The sequence below is a fragment of the Triticum urartu genome, chromosome 4A, assembly GCF_056163025.1.
Source record: "Triticum urartu cultivar PI428250 chromosome 4A, HENAU_Tu73, whole genome shotgun sequence".
Lineage (NCBI taxonomy): Eukaryota > Viridiplantae > Streptophyta > Magnoliopsida > Poales > Poaceae > Triticum > Triticum urartu.
Genome location: NC_141876.1, coordinates 216,470,586 through 216,491,666, shown reverse-complemented (window position 1 = coordinate 216,491,666; position 21,081 = coordinate 216,470,586). Strand labels below are relative to the sequence as shown.

At 48.8% G+C, this 21,081-nt stretch overlaps 2 protein-coding genes across 2 annotated transcripts; both read left to right on the top strand.

The window, feature by feature from the left end:
* The first annotated feature begins 11,173 nt into the window (after positions 1–11,173).
* On the top strand, positions 11,174–11,698 carry LOC147975419 (uncharacterized). The gene is made up of 2 exons (XM_087520413.1): positions 11,174–11,417; positions 11,517–11,698. Exons 1-2 carry the CDS (start codon positions 11,174–11,176, stop codon positions 11,696–11,698), a joined length of 426 nt encoding a protein of 141 aa, XP_087376539.1.
* Positions 11,699–16,656: 4,958 nt separating this feature from the next.
* On the top strand, positions 16,657–16,968 carry LOC147975418 (uncharacterized). Its single transcript, XM_087520412.1, has one exon. The coding sequence runs from the start codon at positions 16,657–16,659 to the stop codon at positions 16,966–16,968; it is 312 nt and encodes a 103-aa protein (XP_087376538.1).
* Positions 16,969–21,081: the final 4,113 nt, after the last annotated feature.

Here is a 21,081-nt window from a genome sequence, read left to right as displayed (position 1 = left end):
AGTACCACGCTCCTCCACCACCACCACGCCGTTGTGCTGCTGCTGGATGGAGTCTTCCTCAACCTCTCCCTCTCTCCTTGCTGGATCAAGGCATGGGAGACGTCACCGGGCTGTACGTGTGTTGAACGCGGAGGTGCCGTCCGTTCGGCACTAGGATCTCCGGTGATTTCGATCAGGACGAGTACGACTCCTTCAACCCGTTCTCTTGAACACTTCCGCATAGCGATCTACAAGGGTATGTAGATGCACTCTCCTTCCCCTCGTTGCTGGTTTCTCCATAGATAGATCTTGGTGACACGTAGGAATTTTTTTGAATTTCTGCTACGTTCCCCAATAGGGCTGGGACGCCCCCTACGACCCAAGTTGGCCCTTGGGACGTGGTAGAACCATCCATGGACTTCCGGACCCCTCTGGAATCCTTAGGAACCTCATCGAAGCTTCTCGGTAGAATACCGAAAAACCTGAACTTCTTTCGGATCCTAAAATATGACTTCCCATATATAAATCTTTACCCCCGGACCATTCTGGAGCTCCTCGTGATGTCCAGGATCTCATTCGGGACACCGAACAACCTTTGGACTTTCTGCTATTAATATCTCAATACTACCCTAGCGCCATTAAACGTTAAGCGTGTGACCATACGGGTTCAGGAACATGCAGACATGACCAAGACACCTCTCTGGCCAATAACCAATAGTGGAACCTGGATGCCCGTATTGGTTCCTACATATTCCAGGAAGATATTTTATAGGTTGAACCATGATGTCGAGGATTCGGTTAATCCCGTATGCAATTCCCTTTGTCTAGTGACATGTTACTTGCCTGAGATTCGATTGTCGGTATCTCCATACCTAGTTCAATCTCGTTACTGGCAAGTCTCTTTACTCGTTCCGTAATGCAAGATCCCGTGACTAAACCCATTAGTTAGATGAAGCTTCTTATGATGTTGAATTATCGAGAGGGCCTAGAGATATCTCTCCATCACACGGAGTAACAAATCCAAGTCTCAATCCATGCAACCCAACAGACACCTTCGAAGATACATGTAGAGCACCTTTATGATCACCCAGTTATGAAGTGACGTTTGATAGCACACAAGGCATTCCTTCGGTATCCGAGAGTAGCATGATCTCATGGTCGAAGGAACAGATACTTGACATGGAGAAAGCTATAGCAAATAACTAAACGATCTGATGCTAAGCTTATGGTTGAGTCTGTCCATCGCATCCTCCTCCTAATGATGTGACCCCTTTATGAAATGACAACTCATGTCTATGGTCAGGAAACCATAACCATCTTTGATCAATGAGCTAGTCTAGTAGAGGCTTACTAGGGACATGGTGTAGTTTATGTATTCACTCATGTATTTAAGTTTCCGATCAATACAATTCTAGCATGAATAATGAACATTTATCATGAATGGCAAATATGATAATAACCAATTTATTATTCCCTCCAGGCATTCAAACAATCTCCCACTTGCACTAGAGTTAATAATCTAGTTTAGATAGTAATGAATCTAACACCCATGGAGTCCTGGTGCTGATCATGTTTTGCTTGTGGAAGAGGTTTAGTCAATGGGTCTGTCACATTCAGATCCGTATGTACTTTGCAGAGTTCTATGTCTCCATCCTTAATTTTATTACGAATGGAGTTGAAGCGACGTTTGATGTGCTTGGTCTTCTTGTGAATCTTGGGCTCTTTGGTTATAACAATTGCATTAGCGTTGTCACAAAAGATAGTCATTGGATCCGATGCACTAGGCACAACTCCTAGATCGGATATGCACCCCCCAAAAAGATCAGGGATGATCTCCTTCATCTAGACTCCTTCGTTCGTCGCTTCCGAAGCTGCTCTGCTTCACATGTAGATCCTGCTATGACCGCTCTGCTTGGAACTGCATCAACTGACTGCTCCACCATTCAAAATAAATACGTATCCGGTTTGTGACTTTGAGTCATCCGTATCAGTGTCAAAGCTAGCATCAACGTAACCCTTTACGACGAGCTCTTTGTCACCTCCATAAACGAGAAACATGTCCTTAGTCCTCTTTAGCTAGCTGAGAATATTTTTCATCGCTGTCTAGTGATGCACTTCTGGATTACTTTGGTACCTCCCTGCCAGACTTATGGCAAGGCACACATCAGGTGTGGTACACAACATGTCATACATTATAGAGCCTATGGCCGAGACATAGGGGATGACCTTCATCCTTTCTCTTTCTTCTGCCGTGGTCGGGCTTTGAGTCTGACTCAACTTCATACCTTGCAACACATGTAAGAACCCTTTCTTCGATTGGTCCATTTTGAACTTCTTCAAAATCTTGTCAAGGTATGTGCTTTGTGAAAGTCCTATCAAGCGTCTCAATCTATCTCTATAAATCTTAATGCCCAATATGTAAGTAGCTTCACCTAGGTCTTTCATTGAAAAACTCTTGTTCATATAACCCTTTATGCTTTCCAGAAATTCTATATCATTTCCAATCAATAATATGTCATCCACATATAGTATTAGAAATGCTACAGAGCTCCCACTCGCTTTCTTATACATACAAGCTTCTCTGTAAATTTGTATAAAACCAAAAGCCTTGATCACCTCATCAAAGCGTAAATTCCAACTCCGAGATGCTTGCACCAGTCCATAGATGGATCTCTGGAGCTTGCATACCTTTTTAGCATCCTTAGGATCGACAAAACCTTCTGGTTGCATCATATACAACTCTTCCTTAAGGAACCCGTTAAGGAACGCTGTTTTGACATCCATCTGCCAGATTTCATAGTCGTAATATGCGGCAATTGCTAACATGAGTCTAACAGACTTAAGTATCGCTACGGGTGATAAAGTCTCATCGTAGTCAACTCCTTGAATTTGCCGAAAACCCTTTGTGACAAGTCGAGCTTTATAGACGGTGACATTACCATCTGCGTCTGTCTTCTTCTTAAAGATCCATTTGTTCTCAATTGCCTGCCGGTCATCGGGCAGGTCCACCAAAGGCCATACTTTGTTCTCATACATGGATCCTATCTCGGATTTCATGGCCTCAAGCCATTTGTCAGAATTCGGGATCATCATTGCTTCTTCATAGTTCATAGGTTCGCCGTTGTCTAACAACATTACTTCCAGGATGGGATTACCATACCACTCTGGTGCGGAGCGTGTCCTGGTCGACCTACGACGTTCAGTAGTAACTTGATCTAAAGTTTCATGATCATCATCATTAGCTTACTCTCTTGTTGGTCTAGGCATCACGAGAACTGTTTTCTATGATGTGCTACTCTCAAATTCAAGAGAAGGTACAAATACCTCATCAAGTTCTACTTTCCTCCCACTCACTTTTTTGAGAGAAACTCCTTCTCTAGAAAGGTCCCATTCTTAGCAACAAAAATCTTGCCCTAAGATTTGTGATAGAAGGTATACCCAATGGTTTCTTTAGGGTACCCTATGAAGACACACTTCTTCACTTAGGGTTCGAGCTTATCAGGTTGAAGCCTCTTGACATAAGCGTCACATCCCCAAACTTTAAGAAACGACAACTTAGGCTGCTTGCCAAACCATAACTCATACAATGTCGTCTCAACGGATTTAGACGATGCCCTATTTAACGTGAATGCGGCCGTCTCTAATGCATAACCCCAAAATGATAGTGGCAAATTGGTAAGAGACATCATAGAACACACCATATCTAATAAAGTACGATTACGATGTTCGGACACACCATTACGCTGTGGTGTCCCAGGTGGCGTGAGTTGTGAAACAATTCCACATTATCTTAAATGCATACCAAACTCGTAACTCAAATATTCACCTCCACGATCAGATAGTAGAAACTTTATTTTCTTGTTATGATGATTCTCCACTTCATTCTGAAATTCCTTGAACTTTTCAAATGTTCCAGACTTATGTTTCATTAAGTAAATATACCCGTATCTACTCAAATCATCTGTGAAGGCAAGAAAATAATGATATCCATCGCCTGATTCAACACTCATCAGATCGCATACATCGGTATGTATTATTTCCAATAAGTCATTTGCCCGCTCCATTGTTCCGGAAAACGGGGTTTTAGTCATTTTGCCCATAAGGCATGGTTCACATGTACCAAATGATTGATAATCAAGTGATTCCAGAAGTCCATCAGCATGGAGTTTCTTCATGCGTTTTATACCAATATGACCTAAGCGGTAGCACCACAAATATGTGGAATTACCATAATTAAATTTGCATCTTTTGGCATCATTATTATGAATATGTGTATCATTATGATTGAGATTCAACAAGAATAAACCATTCACAAGGGGTGGATGACCATAAAAGATATTATCCATATAAATAGAACATCCATTATTCTCTGACTTAAATGAATAACAGTCTTGCAATAAGCAAGATCCAGATATAATGTTCATACTCAACGCAGGCACCAAGAAACAATTATTTAGGTTTAAAACTAATCCCGAAGGTTAATGTAGAGGGAGCGTGCCGACGGCGATCACATCAACCTTGGAACCATTTCCGACGTGCATCGTCACCTCGTCCTTAGCTAGTATCCGTTTATTCTGCAACTCCTATTTCGAGTTACGAATATTAGCAACCGGACTAGTATCAAATATCTTGGCGCTACTTCGAGCACTAGTAAGGTACACATCAATAACATGTATGTCATATATATCTTTGTTGACGTTGCCAGCCTTCTTATCTGCCAAGTACTTGGGGCAGTTCCGTTTCCAGTGGCCATTCCCCTTGCAATAGAGACACCCAGTCCCGGGTTTGGACCTAGAGATATCTCTCCATCACACAGAGTGACAAATCCCAATCTCGATCCATGCAACCCAACAGACACCTTCAGAGATACTTGTAGAGCACCTTTATGATCACCCAGTTACGAAGTGACTTATCACACAAGGCATTGCTCCGGTATCCGGGAGTAGCATGATCTCATAGTCAAAGGAACATATACTTGACATGAAGAAAACTATAGCAAATAACTAAATGATCTGATGCTAAGCTTACGGTTGAGTCTGTCCATCACATCCTCCTCATAATGATGTGACCCCGTTATCAAATGACAACTCATGCACATGGTCAGGAAACCATAACCATCTTTGATCAACGATCTAGTCTAGTAGAGACTTACTAGGGACACGATATAGTTTATGTATTCACACATGTATTTAAGTTTCTGGTCAGTACAATTCTAGCATGAATAATAAGCATTTATCATGAACGGGAAATATGATAATAACCATTTTATTATTGCCTTTTCCAATGGCTTATGTACACAACTGATCAGGCCTTATTATTGCATTAGTAATGTTACATTCAAATGAAAACTGAGATCAATCACCTATGCTATTATATCTTAATCCTCCCATTTCTGTCTCTTCCTCTTAAAGGCTGCTATAAACATGCTTCATTCCCTTTCCTGTCGTTAGTTAGTCAGTGCAAATCATTGCTTTTATTTCAAATATGTTCTTTCTATTTTGATTCTAACTACGCATATGAATGATGAATATTGAAAACCAAAAGCCATATACTTTGGTGCAGTGTTACAACTTCCACGTATTTCTCACTTTAACTACCCTTCTACCATTATTGCAGACCATAATTGTTGGTGTTTTGTATTATTTGTATGTGACCAAGGTAAATTAGGAAATATTGATTGGTTAAATCATAGAGTTGTATGATTGTTGTAAATGAATACTACAATCAGAAGCCTCAGTTACGCATATTAAAGTCTTCAATTAGTTTTGCATATTAATATTATCATGTCCATCCAGTACTATGGTTTACCTACAGGTCGGGGACATGCTTGACGCCAACCACTACTTTGGATATGTTTTTGGTAGTGCTGCTAACATATCATTTTTGTGAAGAACAATAGTTCTAGAAAAGAGAGTAATATCCTACCAAGTAAATGATGACGTGTCTTAGCATCTAGACATATCCTGCAATGCAGTAAAGGGTGTTCTCATCCCAAAATCATGGAAGCCAAAACACATAAGGCCCATGAGAAAAACAACCCCCCGACCCGCAAATAGAGAAGCAAGCAATCTATTTGTGAATTAACAATAAAAAAATAAACAGTAGAAAAGTAGAACAGCGCAGCAAGGCGCGCGTATGCTTCTAGTTGTTTCTATTTTACATGAGCTATGGTATACTAATTGGTAAGGTGTGGCCGCTTTTTTTCATGCAAAGCAAATTTAACTTGAATGGTGGCCACAAAGCCAATACTTAATAGTCATATAACAATATTACGATAGGATCAAAATTGGTAGGTTTCACGACCCATCGATGCAAAAAATACCATCGATGCAAAAAATAAATAAACCAGACAAGAGTATTCCAACGCGTTGTCAAAGAAAACAAAAAAGAGTATGCCAACGTTACATGCCGGGAATTTCCAACCTAAGGGCATCTCCAACGCCATGCATCTGCTAAATGCCTGAGTACTTTTTGCTATCCAATGTTGCATCAAATGTAAGTGGACCGGTCTGGACATCCAAATTTCTCCTAAACAAAAACAAAATTGTGGGACGTTTGGAGGAGTTTGGATGCCCGCCGCCACCCTAAACCCCCCTCCTAGAGCCCTTCCGCCCACTCCAAACCTTCCTCCTTGGTATCTATCTGCGCCATCAAAATTGCCACGCCTTTACACTACTTTGGTTGCTGACCATTTCTTGTTGGACCTCCACTCCACCTAGACACCTTGTACTTTGTTGTCATTGCACCCTAGATCGGTCTGCAGCGCAGGTATCGCCGCCCCCTACCGACGACATCCATGGCAAACACCACGCCCGACAAGTGTTCTACCAAATGTCATTGATTGTCCTTTGACGTTCTCCTTGTTTAACATGAATCAAGCACGATGGCAAGGTACTTGGTGAGGGAGGATGCATTGTTGTGCAACGCATGGTTGGTCACAAGTACGGGGTTTGTAGCCATAAAACAAAAGAGCACGATATTTTGGCAACATGTGCATTCTTTGTTTCATGAGCACACTCACTACACGCCCTTCAATTTGGATGTGATCCATTATTGCAATGTGAAGTTGCTACATCATCGGTGGTACACCATAACACGATCATGAAGTTGTGCGATTGCATAAGTAGAAAGTGTTGGAAATATGCCCTAGAGGTAATAATAAATGTTATTATTTATTTCCATGTTTATAATTAAGTTTATATTTCTATACTATAATTGCAATGATTCTTGAATATGAGATAAACACACTTGCATGTGTGGAGACATAAACACCAAGTCGTTCCATACTCTCGTCTCTAAGACTAGCTTATGTCTTGCATGATGATCATGTTTCCATATCATAGGGCATTATTGAAGTAAAATGGATGATGACAACAATTGGGGCACATTGTTAACAGAACAGTGGTGTTAGACAGACCCAAGTGAATGATATACTACGAGATCACATCGTCACAATGTTATAAGTATAATCATGAAAGTGTTAACACATACTCACATCCTTAGACCATGAGAATGTCGAATACCATCATGTAGAACGTTTACTTTGGGGTTGTCAAATATTATCCATAACATGGTGATTATAATGGTAACTTTCAGTGTCGGAGGGATTGACCATGGGAAGCCTCTTCCGCACCCCATAACACTTCAAGACATCGGGGCAAGCAAAGCCCCTCGCACCTTCCAGGCGTATGGCTGGCTCCTTGGGCCAACTGGTCTAGGAGGCCGTCTGCCAAAAGACGGCGTGTTCTCAAAGGGCGGCCTTAGGGAGCCGGCACCTAGCAAGCGGCCCTGCGTTCCCTCAGAGTTTGCACCCATTTATTATGATGAGACGGGGCGCGGCTACAGGACCACCTTCTACCCCTGAATCCCGGAGGAGCGTGGCCATAGTGCGGACGTACCCAGCGAACACCCCTCGCCCGATGTGGCACTGTAGCCACACGGCCCATGACGCAGCCTACGTCAGCTAGGGCCATGCTCCCACGACGGGCGGTCGGTACGGCCCACAGGCGGCAGGCCCTACCTTTCCGCAAGCAACTAGAAGACGGCAACCATGAGGAGGCGGCCTCGAGGGCGGACCGACCTCTAGCAGGCGGCCCTCCCTCCCCTCATAGTCCGCGCGCCATTAATTTGATGAGACAGAGTATGGCTACAGTAAGCGCCCGCCAGCGGCGGGACTATAGCCATGCGTCACCCGACGAGGCTGCCGTCATCAAGAGAGAAGCTACACCAAAAGGCAGTCAGCGTGGCCCGCAGGCGGCGGGCCCTACTTGTCGGCCAGGTTCACGGCAGCCGGCGGGACCCACCAAACAGCGGGCCCTAGCTGCCGGTGGAGAACCCGACGCCCCAAGACACTAACGTCTGGGTCCTACACCCGACCGTATTACCATTGTACCCCTGGGGGGTAGGCCTATATAAACCCCCTAGGTTCACCCATGCAAACACACACACCCATAGCTAGAGAGGCAAAGGAGCTAGCCTTGCCCTTCTTCCTCCTCTAGCCGAACAGCTCAAGGAGCAACCTTGCAGCCACCTATTGACATTAGTCATCATGCGGAGACCCCGCAGAGCAGGACTAGGGGTGTTACCTCCACGGAGAGCCCCGACGACGTACTCCTGTCCCCATCCATGATAAGTCACCCCCTGGCATATGTCGCTAGATATCCCTGACATTTGGCGTCCACCGTGGGGCTAAGCGCACCGTCGGCCGGAGACATGTTCTGGACGGGAACCCTTTTCCTCTCCGGCGAGCACGTCACGACCAGCCTGATCAGCCAGCCCGGCACGCCCGCTAGTGCTTGCACCAGCACGCTGCCTGATGCAGAGGCGGCTTGCTCCGCGAACAGCATCGCCGACCTCGTCGGCAAGATCAGCCTCTCCGACGAGCCCGCGCCCGATGCGGGAGCAGCCTGCCTCACAAGCTGCCTCGTCGACCTTCTCGGCAAGCTCTGCATCGCCAACGAGCCCACCTCCGACTTGGAGTTCGTTGGCTCCACCGGCCCCTTCATCGAGCCTGTCGAGATGCTCATCAACTTTGACGCGATTTCCACTGATGCCTTCCCTGGCGATGTGGTGATCGTCGATGACCCGCTCCCTCCTGTCGCCAGCGGTGCCAGCACCAGCATCATCGCAAAGGTGATGGTCACCAGCCGCAGCAGGGACTCCCATGGAGCAGTCCAGGATCTGCTGCGAGCGGCCCTGCAGGGCCTGTCCACCCCTGTCGCCGCCAACGCTGATGGGATGACACTGGAGGCATTCCGTGTCGCCCTCCTCGACAACGCCAACAAGATAGCGGCCATCAGGCGTCGTGCCGAAGCGTCCCAGCACAATATCGACCGCATCACGGGCAGCGCGCTGCCTGCTGGCGAGCCCAATCAAGCCGGTGAGATCCGGCAGCGCGGCACGGCCATCGCCAGCATGCTGGGAGTCGGATGTCTAATCTATGCTACGCTAGTGGAGAACCTGCGAGCCGCCCAGGCGGCAACAGAAGAGTTGGATCACTTGGAGGGCGACGAGTACCGCAGCTAGATGGCGCGCCTCAACGAACTCCTCGACGCTGCGACCACGCAGCAAGACGCGTGCCACCGCACGATGGTGGCCGATAGGCAGTTCGAAAACCTTCCCCCCACCATGAGCATGGGGCGACCTCCCAGTTCCCAATAGGCGGCGCTCGCGGTCAGCAAAACCCGAAGCCGGCTGCTAGCCGCAGCCGGCACACTCGCCTCACGGTTGTGCGCAGCCAGCATGGCCGCCCACGAGTAGAGAACCGGCGGGACGACCATCTGTCTCCTCCTCGCCAGGAGAGGCGCGCCTCCCGGCCGCTTGTCGATCATCCGACTCTTGGAGGCCGGCTGGGCCCCCATGAGGGAGTCGGAGAAAACGACGCGCGCCACTGGATCGAGCTGCTTGCTCGCTCCCTAGCCGTAGAAGAAGAAGATGCAATCGGCCCGGCCTGCTTCGGCACCCGCATTCGCGATGAGTCCTTCCCCAAAGGGTTCTCACTTCCTCGAGATATTCCCAAGTACAACGACTCCGTGAAGCCGGAGGACTGGCTGGTCGACTACTCCACGACCGTCAGCATAGCAAACGGCAACAAGCGTGTTGCCGTGAAGTATGTTCCGCTCATGCTCCAGGGCACGGCCCGGACATGGCTGAACAACCTCAAGCCATACAGCATCAACAGCTGGCTGGACTTCGCTGATGTCTTCATCCACAACTTCACCAGCACCTACAAGCGGCCCCCAAGCCCCGCCAGCTCTCCATGTGCGTTCAGGGTCCGACTGAATCCACCCGCGACTCCCTGACGCGCTTGGCTGAGTTTCTCAACTCCTGCGAAGGGGTACACGAGGTGCAGGCCATCGAGAACTTCACCGCCAGGTGCAGAGAGGGCACCTTGCTCAAGCACAAGCTCTTGTGCGACGAGCCAGCAACATTGGATGTGCTCCTGATCGTGGAGGACAAGTACGCCACTGCCGACTCCTCCATGAAGTTAGAGATCTGGGTTGACGCATCCGGGAAGGTGCTCCCGCCGGCTCCTTAGACGCCGGTTGGTGACTCCAACCAGCGGCAACAGCCGAACAACAATAAGCGCAAGGCCCAACAGTCGGCTTCCAACAGCCCGTAACTGGCAATAGTCGAAGACCAGCAGCCGGAGGGGCAGCTTGGCCCCAAGCATCAGAAGGGCAGCAAGGGTGCTTGGTTGCCTGCCTTCTCCTTTGAGAAAACCCTTGACTCTCCATGCAAGTTCCACAACGGCGCGAAACCATCTAACCACACCACTCGGAAGTGCCACTAGCTCACCTGGATCGCCAAGGGCGAAGGCCTGCCACCTCTAGCAGCCGACCCGGCGCTGCCACCTCCTCCGCCGTTAGTCCCCCGGCCAGTCGGCTTGCTCCAAGGCGAGTTTCCTGATGCCAACGCCACCTACATCGTCTTCACTAGTGAAGCCGATGACAAGCACAGTCGGCGTCAGCATCACCATAAGGTGAACGCTGTCGCCTATGATGTCCCCCAATTCATGCACTGGCCCGAGAGGCCCATCAGCTGGAGCCGTGAAGATCACCCGGCCGTGATGCCCTCGCCGGGTGCTTACGCCATGGTGCTAGACTCCACCTTCTCAACGGAGAGGCGGGCTTGCCGCTTTTCCTGAATCCTGATAAACGACGACAGTAACATCAACATCCTCTACCGCGACACCATGGAGAAGCTGGGCATCAAAGAGAAGCAGCTCCTGTCCAGTCGGACCGTTTTCCATGGCATCGTCCCCGGGCTTTCCTGCTCTCCAATCGGCAAGATCAAGATCAACGTCCACTTCCGCCGCAAGCCAATCTGGTTCGAGGTGGTTGACCTGGACATCCCCTACCATGCGCTCTTGGGCCAACCTGCACTGGCCAAGTTCATGGCAGTGCTGCACTACGTGTACCTCAAGATGAAGATGCTGGGTCCCAAGGGCATCATCACCATAGCCGGCGACTACTAGAAGTCGGTCGCGTGCGCCGTCGCTAGCTCCCGGCTAGCCGAGTCCCTCATCATCGCCGAAGAGAAGCGTCTCCTTGACCGGGTGGTCGCCATGGCCAGCAAGCAGGCGGACATGCCGTCCGACCCCAAGGACGCGGAGGCTCAGGGATCCTTCCAGCCGGCCAAGGAAACCAAGAAGATCGCCTTAGATCCAGCGCACCTGGAGAGATTTGCTATCGTAGGGTCAACCCTCGACAGGAAATAGGAAAGCGAGCTAGTCAATTTCCTCCATGAGAATCGGGACATCTTTGCATGGTCTCCCAAAGACATGCCTGGTGTTCCGACGGATTTCACCGAGCACAAGCTACATGTGAGATCGGATGCAAAGCCAGTCAAGCAATCCCTCCGCCGCCTGTCAGAAGAGAAGAGAAGGATTGTTGATGAAGAGATTGCCCGGCTTCTGGCAGCTAGCTTCATCATGGAAGTGTTCTACCCGGACTGGCTTGCCAACCCAGTCCTCGTTTTGAAGAAGAATAACAAGTGGCATATGTGTATCGACTACACTAGCCTCAACAAAGCCTGCCCCAAGGATCCTTTTGCCTTGCCTCGGATAGATTGAGTGATTGACTCCAGAGCCGGATGCGAGCTGCTGTCTTTCCTGGACGCCTACTCCGTCTACCACCGGATCAAGCTGAACCCGGTCGATCGGCTGAAGACCGCCTTCATCACACCATTAGGAACCTTCTGTTACCTGACCATGATGTTCGGCTTAAGAAATGCTGGTGCCACGTTTCAGTGTTGCATGTAGAAGTGCCTCCTCAAGCAACTCGGCAGAAATGCCCACATCTATGTAGACGATATTATGGTGAAGACGGAGAAGCACGACACCCTTCTGGAGGATCTCAAGGAGACCTTCGACAATCTGCGCCGTTTTCAAATCAAGCTCAACCTGGAGAAATGTGTCTTTGAAGTACCCGCCGGCCAGCTCCTTGGATTCCTTGTCTTCGAACGTGGCATCGAGTGCAACCCCGTGACGATTAAGGCCATTGAGCAGATTGTAACGCCCCGAGACCGATGTGCCAGGTGTCCTCCGCTTATTCGCTGTTGTTGCCTTGTCATTGCTTGCGTGTCATGCATTGCATATAATGTCATCATCTGCATTGCATCATCATGTTTTCAAAATTCGCATTCGTTCGCGTCTCCCAGTTCCGTCCGTTGTCCGTTCTGAGCCCAGACACACTTGCACGCGCCCGCGGCACGTCCAAAATATTATTTTATAGGTGGCCGGAAAATGTTCTCAGAATTGGTCGAAAGTTGGCATGCGGTGTTGTTATAGTGTAGATAGACCGCCTGTCAAGTTTCATCGCATTCGGAGTTTGTTTGATAGCCCAACCGTTAAACTATAGCGGCATTACAGCCGGTCTTTTCGTCGGACATTTTCGGTCTCCAGAAACAGTCACCGGGTCTCTCTCTTCTCTTCTCTCACCTCGAGACCGTTTACACAGCTCTCTACCTACCGCCAGTTCCAACCTAACCTCTCTCGTCAGCCCGCACCCCCCCCTCGCGCGCGTCCGAGAGTTGTCCCGAACCCGACCTGGGCAGTCGTCACCGTTGGATCCGGATCAACCCCAAACATCTACAAAACGTCTCCGTTTTGTTAATTGGGCTCCCTAACCTATTTATCCGAGATCGTCCGATTAAGATCGGAGGGACCAAATGCCCCTATCCGAAAACCCTTTTGCTATATACGTATAGGCCCAACCCTAAAAATCAGGAACCTTGTCCCATCCTCCCAGCCGCCGCCGCCACTCCTAGATCCACATCGGGATCCTCCCATTCCTCCTCCCACCAACTAGAGCTCGAGCCCGAGCTCTTCGATTCGAACCCAACCGGATCACCTCCCCGCGCCTCCACTCAATCCCTGGCTATCTCCTGCCCGAGGGATTCCTCCTCCCTGCCCCGCTCAAACCCAAAGAGAGGAGCTCCTCCTCGACCTTCAGTCGCCGCTCGCTGGAGCACCGGACCAACACAAGAGCTCCGCGCCGCCCCTTCCAACTCGATCCTCGTCGGAGCTAGCCTCCTCCACACCTCTCTCTCTCTGACTTCCGCTGCGGGGAACAGCCGCCGCGCCGGAGCTTCGTCACTGTCCCGCAGGAAGCCAGGAGCACCAACACCTGACCACCTCTTCCCTCCCCCGCGTTCCTGCCGTCTCCGCCGCCTAGCCTCCTGCCAGCGACCGCCGCTGCCACGGTGAGCCCCGAGCTCGCCGTCCTTATTCTCCCTGCCTACCGAGCTCATCTTTCTCTCCCTCCCGTTCTGCAAGATGCCATGGTGCCATCGGAGTCCACCGCTGACGCCAGGAACGGAGAGGCAGCCACCAGATCCGGCCTCTAGAGCTCGGCCTCGGCCTCCTCCTTGCCTCCTCGACCACCAGGCGACCCGCTTTGCCAAGCCACCGCCGTTGCCTCTGCTCTGCCCGCCCTCTGCAGCGCCTCCAAGTCCCGCTCCTTCCCCTACCAATGCTCGCGTTGACTTGCGTCCGCGAGCCCAGCGCCTCCAAGGCCCAGATAGATCCGGCCTACCCAGCCTCTTCCACTAACGGGCCAAGCCCAATGTGAGCAGCGCTCCAGATTCGGCCCAGCTCTATATTTTTTCTGCCTGGATGTTTTTCCTTTTATCCTGAGACTGCAGATTTGCAGAAAAGTCCCTAGAGTTCATGCATTTAATAACTCATGAACCGTGCATCGGATTAAAATGTTTCAAACATGTTAAATGCTTAGAATTGCATCTAGTTTCATAATATGCAACTTTCATGCATGTTTGAAATGTTTAAAATGATGTTTGTTTAAATTTGCCCCTATGCCATGCTAAAATGATTTATTTCATAACTAAATAACCGTAGCTCGGTTTTAAATAATCTTTATATGTAAATGGGGTAGAAAAATGCCTAGATTTACATGGTAGCCTCATCTTGCATGTTTAACAACTCTAAAATAATGTTTAGGGCAGAACAGTACCAAACCTTAAATTATGCATATGAGGATTTTCCGGAATTGTTGTTCGTTCCTTCCGGCCTCATTTAAACTTGCCTAGATAGGTAGTTTTGTTGTGCTTCACCTCTTGCCATGTTAATCAACATTTAATATTGTTGGGTACATAAATGAGAGAGAACTACTTAAGTCATGTGGTGTTTTCTCCAATATGCGACTCCGTTGCATAATGAGCTCCACTTAATTTGTAGGATTGTTTGTGCACTTTGCCATGCCATGCTTCTTTAAACCGGACATGCATCATACTTGTTTGCGCATCGTGCCATGTTGTTGTTGTGGTCGTTTACTGTGTTGTTTGCTTTCTTTCCGGTGTACTTCGTCTCGGTAATCCGGTAACGTCGTGTTGTGAGGATTCGTTCGTCTACGTCCGTTTGTCTTCTTCATGGACTCGTTCTTCTTCCTTGTGGGATTTCAGGCAAGATGATCATACCCTCGATATCACTTCTATCTTTGCTTGCTAGTTGCTCGCTCTTTTGCTATGCCTATGCTGCGATACCTACCACTTGCTTATCATGCCTCCCATATTTTTGAACCAAGCCTCTAACCCACCTTGTCCTAGCAAACCGTTGATTGTCTATGTTACCGCTTTGCTCAGCCCCTCTTATAGCGTTGTTAGTTGCAGGTGAAGATTGAAGTTTGTTCCTTGTTGGAACATGGAGATGTTGTTCCTTGTTGGAACATGTTTACTTGTTGGGATATCACATTATATCTTATTTAATTAATGCATCTATATACTTGGTAAATGGTGGAAGGCTCGGCCTTATGCCTGGTGTTTTGTTCCACTCTTGCCGCCCTAGTTTCCGTCATATTGGTGTTATGTTCCCGGATTTTGCGTTCCTTACGCGGTTGGGTAATAATGGGAACCCCTTGATAGTTCGCCTTGAGTAAAACTCTTCCAGCAATGCCCAACATTGGTTTTACCATTCGCCACCTAGCCTTTTATTTTCCCTTGGGGGTCGCGCGCCCAAGGGTCATCTTTATTTTAAACCCCGGGCCAGTGCTCCTCTGAGTGTTGGTCCAACTTGTCAGCCACCGGTGACCACCAGGGGCAACTCTGGGCTGGCCTACCGGAAGTTTGGACAATCCGGTGTGCCCTGAGAAAGAGATATGTGCAGCTCCTATCGGGATTTGTCAGCACATTCGGGCGGTGTTGCTGGTCTAGTTTTACCTTGTCGAAATGTCTTGTAACCGGGATTCCGAGTCTGATCGGGTCTTCCCGCTAGAAGGTCTATTCCTTCGTTGAACGTGAGAGCTTGTCATGGGCTAAGTTGGGACACCCCTGCAGGGATTTGAAATTTCGAAAGACGTGCCCGCGGTTATGGGCAGATGGGAATTTGTTAACGTCCGGTTGTAGAAAACCTGAAGTTGACCTTAATTAAAATACTTCAACCGCGTGTGTAACCGTGATGGTCTCTTTCCGGCGGAGTCCGGGAAGTGAACACGGTGTTGGAGTTATGCTTGACGTAGGTTGTTTTAGGATCACTTCTTGATCATACTTTTATCGACCGTGCTTTGCTTTCTCTTCTCGCTCTCATTTGCGTATGTTAGCCACCATATATGCTAGTCGCTTGCTGCAGCTCCACCTCATACCTTTACCTTACCCATAAGCTTAAATAGTCTTGATCACGAGGGTGCGAGATTGCTGAGTCCCTGTGGCTCACAGATACTTCCAAAACCAGTTTGCAGGTGCCGATGAGACCGTGCAGATGACGCAACCAAGCTCAGGAGGAGCTCGATGAAGATCTTGTCCTTTGTGTTGTTTTCATTCTAGTTGATCAGTAGTGGAGCCCAGTTAGGGTCGATCAGGGACCTTTGTCGCATTTGGGGTTCTTCTTTTATTTTGGTTCCGTAGTCGGACCTTGATTGTATTTGGATGATGTAATGCTTTATTCATGTATTGTGTGAAGTGGCGATTGTAAGCCAACTATGTATCTCTTTCCCTTATGTATTACATGGGTTGTGTGAATATTACCTCGCTTGCGACATTGCTTTCAATGCGGTTATGCCTCTAAGTCGTGCTTCGACACGTGGGAGATATAGCCGCATCGAGGGCGTTACACAGATGCTGAGGCCCACCCGGCTGCGGGAGGTCCAGAAGTTCACTGGGTGGTTGGCATCTCTCAGCCGGTTCATCAGTCGGCTGGGCGAGAAGGCCCTCCCCCTGTACTAGCTAATGAAGAAGACCACCTTCTTCGAGTGGAATGACCAGGCAGACAAGGCTTTCGTCCAGCTCAAACTGATGCTGACCACGCCGCCTGTCCTGGCCGCTCCGGCTGCTAAGGAACCCATGTTCCTCTACATCGCCACCACCAGCTGGGTGGTCAACACCGTGATCGTGGTCGAGCGCCCAGAAGACGGCAAGGCACAACCGGTCCAGAGGCCCGTCTACTACCTGAGTGAGGTGCTGCCCGCCTCCAAGCAGAACTACCCCCACTACCAGAAGATGTGCTACGACGTGTACTTTGCCACCAAGAAGCTCAAGTAGTACTTCCAGGAGCACACCATCACGGTCGTCTGCGCCGCCCCCCTTGTCGAGATCATAGGCAACAGAGATGCATCGGGCCGAGTGGCGAAGTGGGCTATTGAGCTGGCTCCCCACACCATCCTCTACCAACCCCGCACCGCCATCAAATCCCAAGCACTGGCTGACTTCCTAGTCAACTAGGCCGAGACCCAGTACCTGCCGCCAGCACTAGTTTCCACCCATTGGCGGATGCATTTTGATGGCTCGAAGATGCGCACCGGTTTGGGAGCTGGTATCGTCCTCACCTCTCCCAAAGGCGACAAGCTCAAGTACATGCTACAGATCCACTTTGCCACCTCCAACAACATGGCCGAGTACGAGGCACTCATCCATGGGCTCCGGCTCGCCAAGGAAATCGACATCCGCCGGGTCCTGTGCTACGGCGACTCGGACTTGGTGGTCCAGCAGTCGTCTGGCGACTGGGACGCCAAGGATGCAAACATGGCGAGCTACCGCTTCCTCGTCCAGTGTGGCACCCCGGCTCAGTGCAACCGATTTACCATGCATTGCCAGCCCAGAGACCATGTCTTCTGGCAACACACAACATCTTGGTATAGAAAACAACAGCTTTATTGATGCTAGCGGATCAAAGTTTATATTACAATAGATAACGAGGCCAAGCGGCACACATGGTGCGGCTGAACAATATGTACATTAAAAGGCCTCAATCATAACAACTACGTGGCAGTGGAACAACGTCTTAGCGGAACTCCATAGCACAGGGACACCGATGTGGACATGATCTAGACTCGGACAACACTCCTTTCCAACAATGCTTTCCTGAAATCTGGCATGACAGGCCAGGTCAGTACATTGAATGTACTTGCAAGCTCATAACAGACATAAACATAATGACAGACAATATCATGATAATTAACCAATTATTAATAATGCACAAATATAACCAACATGCTGTGATCATGCTCTTGCGAGAAAAATCCTTTTTTCAAATGGTGATCACTTCTTGGATCACAACCGTACCATCCTCACAATCTTAACTATGAATATCTCGTGATCTTTCCAGGGATCACAACCACGACCCAAATTTGGTCTAAAACAATGATCCTTCCGGCGATCACAACCACGACCCAAATTTGATCTAAAACGATGATCCTTCCGGCGATCACAACCACGACCAACACTTGGTCTTGTCCATCCCGATGGCCTTCCTGCCATCATCAACAGTGCAGAGTTCATAACTTAGTGTGCCAGATTTATTAAATGTTGACCCATGGTTTGACCTACTTTTGAGCATGTCCGTAACCGTGGACTTGGCTATCGATAGATTAATACACTCTGTAGAGGTAGCGCACTGTACCCACACCACGGAACCCATGGCCTCGCACTCCCATTCAGGTGGACCAACGGTGTTCCGACGAAACCCCTCCATTGCCATGACACTCTCCCGGCCACTCCGACTCACTCCCCTGTGGGCTAATCCTGGGTGGCCCCGTGTCTACCAAAGACACACGACCACCGTCGTGGCCAACACATAAACTATCCCACACGGGGACACGGTACCAAAAATCTCAACAATAGGCACACAAGGTTATGTCTGCTTACCAGGCCAGGGTACCGCACGCCCATAACTTTCCCTCGTTGGAGGCACCGGCCAGAGGCATGACAACAGACCGAATAAAGGCCTGCCCATAAAGGCAAATGCGGTTGCACTGGGAAAAACTTGATTCAGTGGCACCATGACCCGGTCAATGATATATTCAAGTTGAGTTATTATCAGGTTCAACTTAAAGTGAAAATAACCGGTGTCATAATATGCCATGAAATGCACCACTAACATATGCATCACATATCAACTGAAATGACCGAGTCAACTATCTCCACACCAAGCAAAAACATCAACAACTCATGATACTTCTCTGGTTAGGATCAAACCTAACTTTAACCAAAATCTTTTCTAGCAACTTTATCATTTTCTCAAGCAAGAAAATAACTCCACATAATTACTCATATCCATAACTATATTACTCTACCATAGCGAACTTTAATTTTAGTTTCTCTACCAACTTAGTTATCTTTAAACTTTCTATAAATCAAGCATATTAACTTAACCAAACAACTACAGAGTATAAATATCATAATACTTATCTAAATGCATGGATTAAATCATTCATTCAAGTAGAAAAATCACAAATATTGTAATAGCACCATGAAAATGTTGCTGTGGCTTGCCTTAGTGCAGATGAGGTTCACAAGCCTCCTGGTGATCCTCAAGACAAGCCTCACCCTCTGAAAATAATTATAAACACAAAAAGAAAACATCAAGAACCCTTCTGAAATTCACCAGAAAAATCTAGACAGCAGGGAAAAATCCCATTTTTGGTGAGATGCTAGATTTATTTACAAAGAACACAATGCAAAAGAACCAATTCATTTGGACTTATGGTTAAAGAGTTTTGGCTGTTTGAAGCTCTCTGGAAAAAATATGAAATTTGAATTAAATAGAAACAGATTGGGGGGGGGGTGATGTCGAAGGCGTAAAGCCTTGGGGCACCACCACTCGTACCGCTTCGCGCGCGTACTGAGTGGCTGACTAGCGGGCCCTGCTAGTCAGGTGAGGGGGAGAGGAGGAAAGAAACAGGGGACGGCGCGGCTTCGCCTGAGCAAACACCGACGACGAGGGTTTCTTGGCCAAAATGAGGGGGGGGGGAATCGAGAGAGGAGAGGAGGCGCACCTGCCCATACCCCTAGAGTAGCTAGGGGTGGTCAGACGGCGTCAGAACTGTCCTCTAGCAGAGACAGGAAGCAGAGCTCGCCGGAGACGAAGACGACGACGAGCAGAGGCGACTCCAGGGCTCCAACCGGACGGAACGACACTACCGCAGAGTGGCGAAGGCCCTGGAATGGTTTCCCAGGCCTAGGAGGGGCCGGATCTACAGAGACGACCCGAGGGGATCGCCGGCGAGCTCGAGCTCGGGGACGGCGGCCCGCGGCCTGCCCGACTGTAACACCCATGATGCGGCTATATCTCCCACGTGTCGGGGCACGACTTAGAGGCATAGCCGCATGGTAGGCTTGTCGCAAGAGGGGTAATCTTCACACATCCCATGTACTGAATAAGAAAGGGATAAAGAGTTGGCTTACAATCGCCACTTCCACAAATACAAGTTAAACATACATCATCCAGAATACAAGCAAGGTCCGATTACGGAACCAAAATAAAAGAAGACAACCCCAAATGCTAGATCCCCGATCGTCCCAACTGGGCTCCACTACCGATCAACAGGAAACGAAACAAAACAACTATCAAGATCTTCATCGAGCTCCCCATTGAGCTGGGCTGCGCACCTGCACTGGTATCATCGGCACCTGCAATTGTTTGGAAGTATCTGTGAGCCACGAGGACTCAGAAATCTCGCACCCGCGAGATCAAGACTATTTAAGCTTCTGGGTATGAAAGGGGAGTGAGGTGGAGATGCATCAAGCACCAGCATATATGGTGGCTAACTTACGCAAATAAGAGCGAGAAGAGAAGCAACGCAACGGTCATGAACTAGAAGTGATCAAGAAGTGATCCTGCAACTACTTACGTTCAAACATAACACAAGAACCGTGTTCACTTCCCGGACTCCGCCGAGAAGAGACCATCACGGCTACACACACGGTTGATGCATTTTAATTAAGTTAAGTGTCAAGTTCTCTACAATCGGACATTAACAAATTCCCATATGCCCATAACCGCAGGCAGGGCTTTCGAAAGTTCAAACCCTGCAGGGGTGTCCCAACTTAGCCCATCACAAGCTCTCAGGTCAATGAAGGATATTCCTTCTCCTAGGAAGACCCGATCAGACTCGGAATCCCGGTTACAAGACATTTCGACAATGGTAAAACAAGACAAGCAAAGCCACCCGATGTGCCGACAAATCCCGATAGGAGTCACACGTATCTCGTTCTCAGGGCACACCGGATGGGCAAGACGTCGGGTTGGCATAGACCCTGGTTGCCGAGGGGCGCCGGACATCGCCCAGTTTGGACCAACACTCGGAGGAGCACTGGCCCGGGGGTTTAAAATAAAGATGACCCTTGAGTCTGCAGAACCCAAGGGAAAAAGGCTTA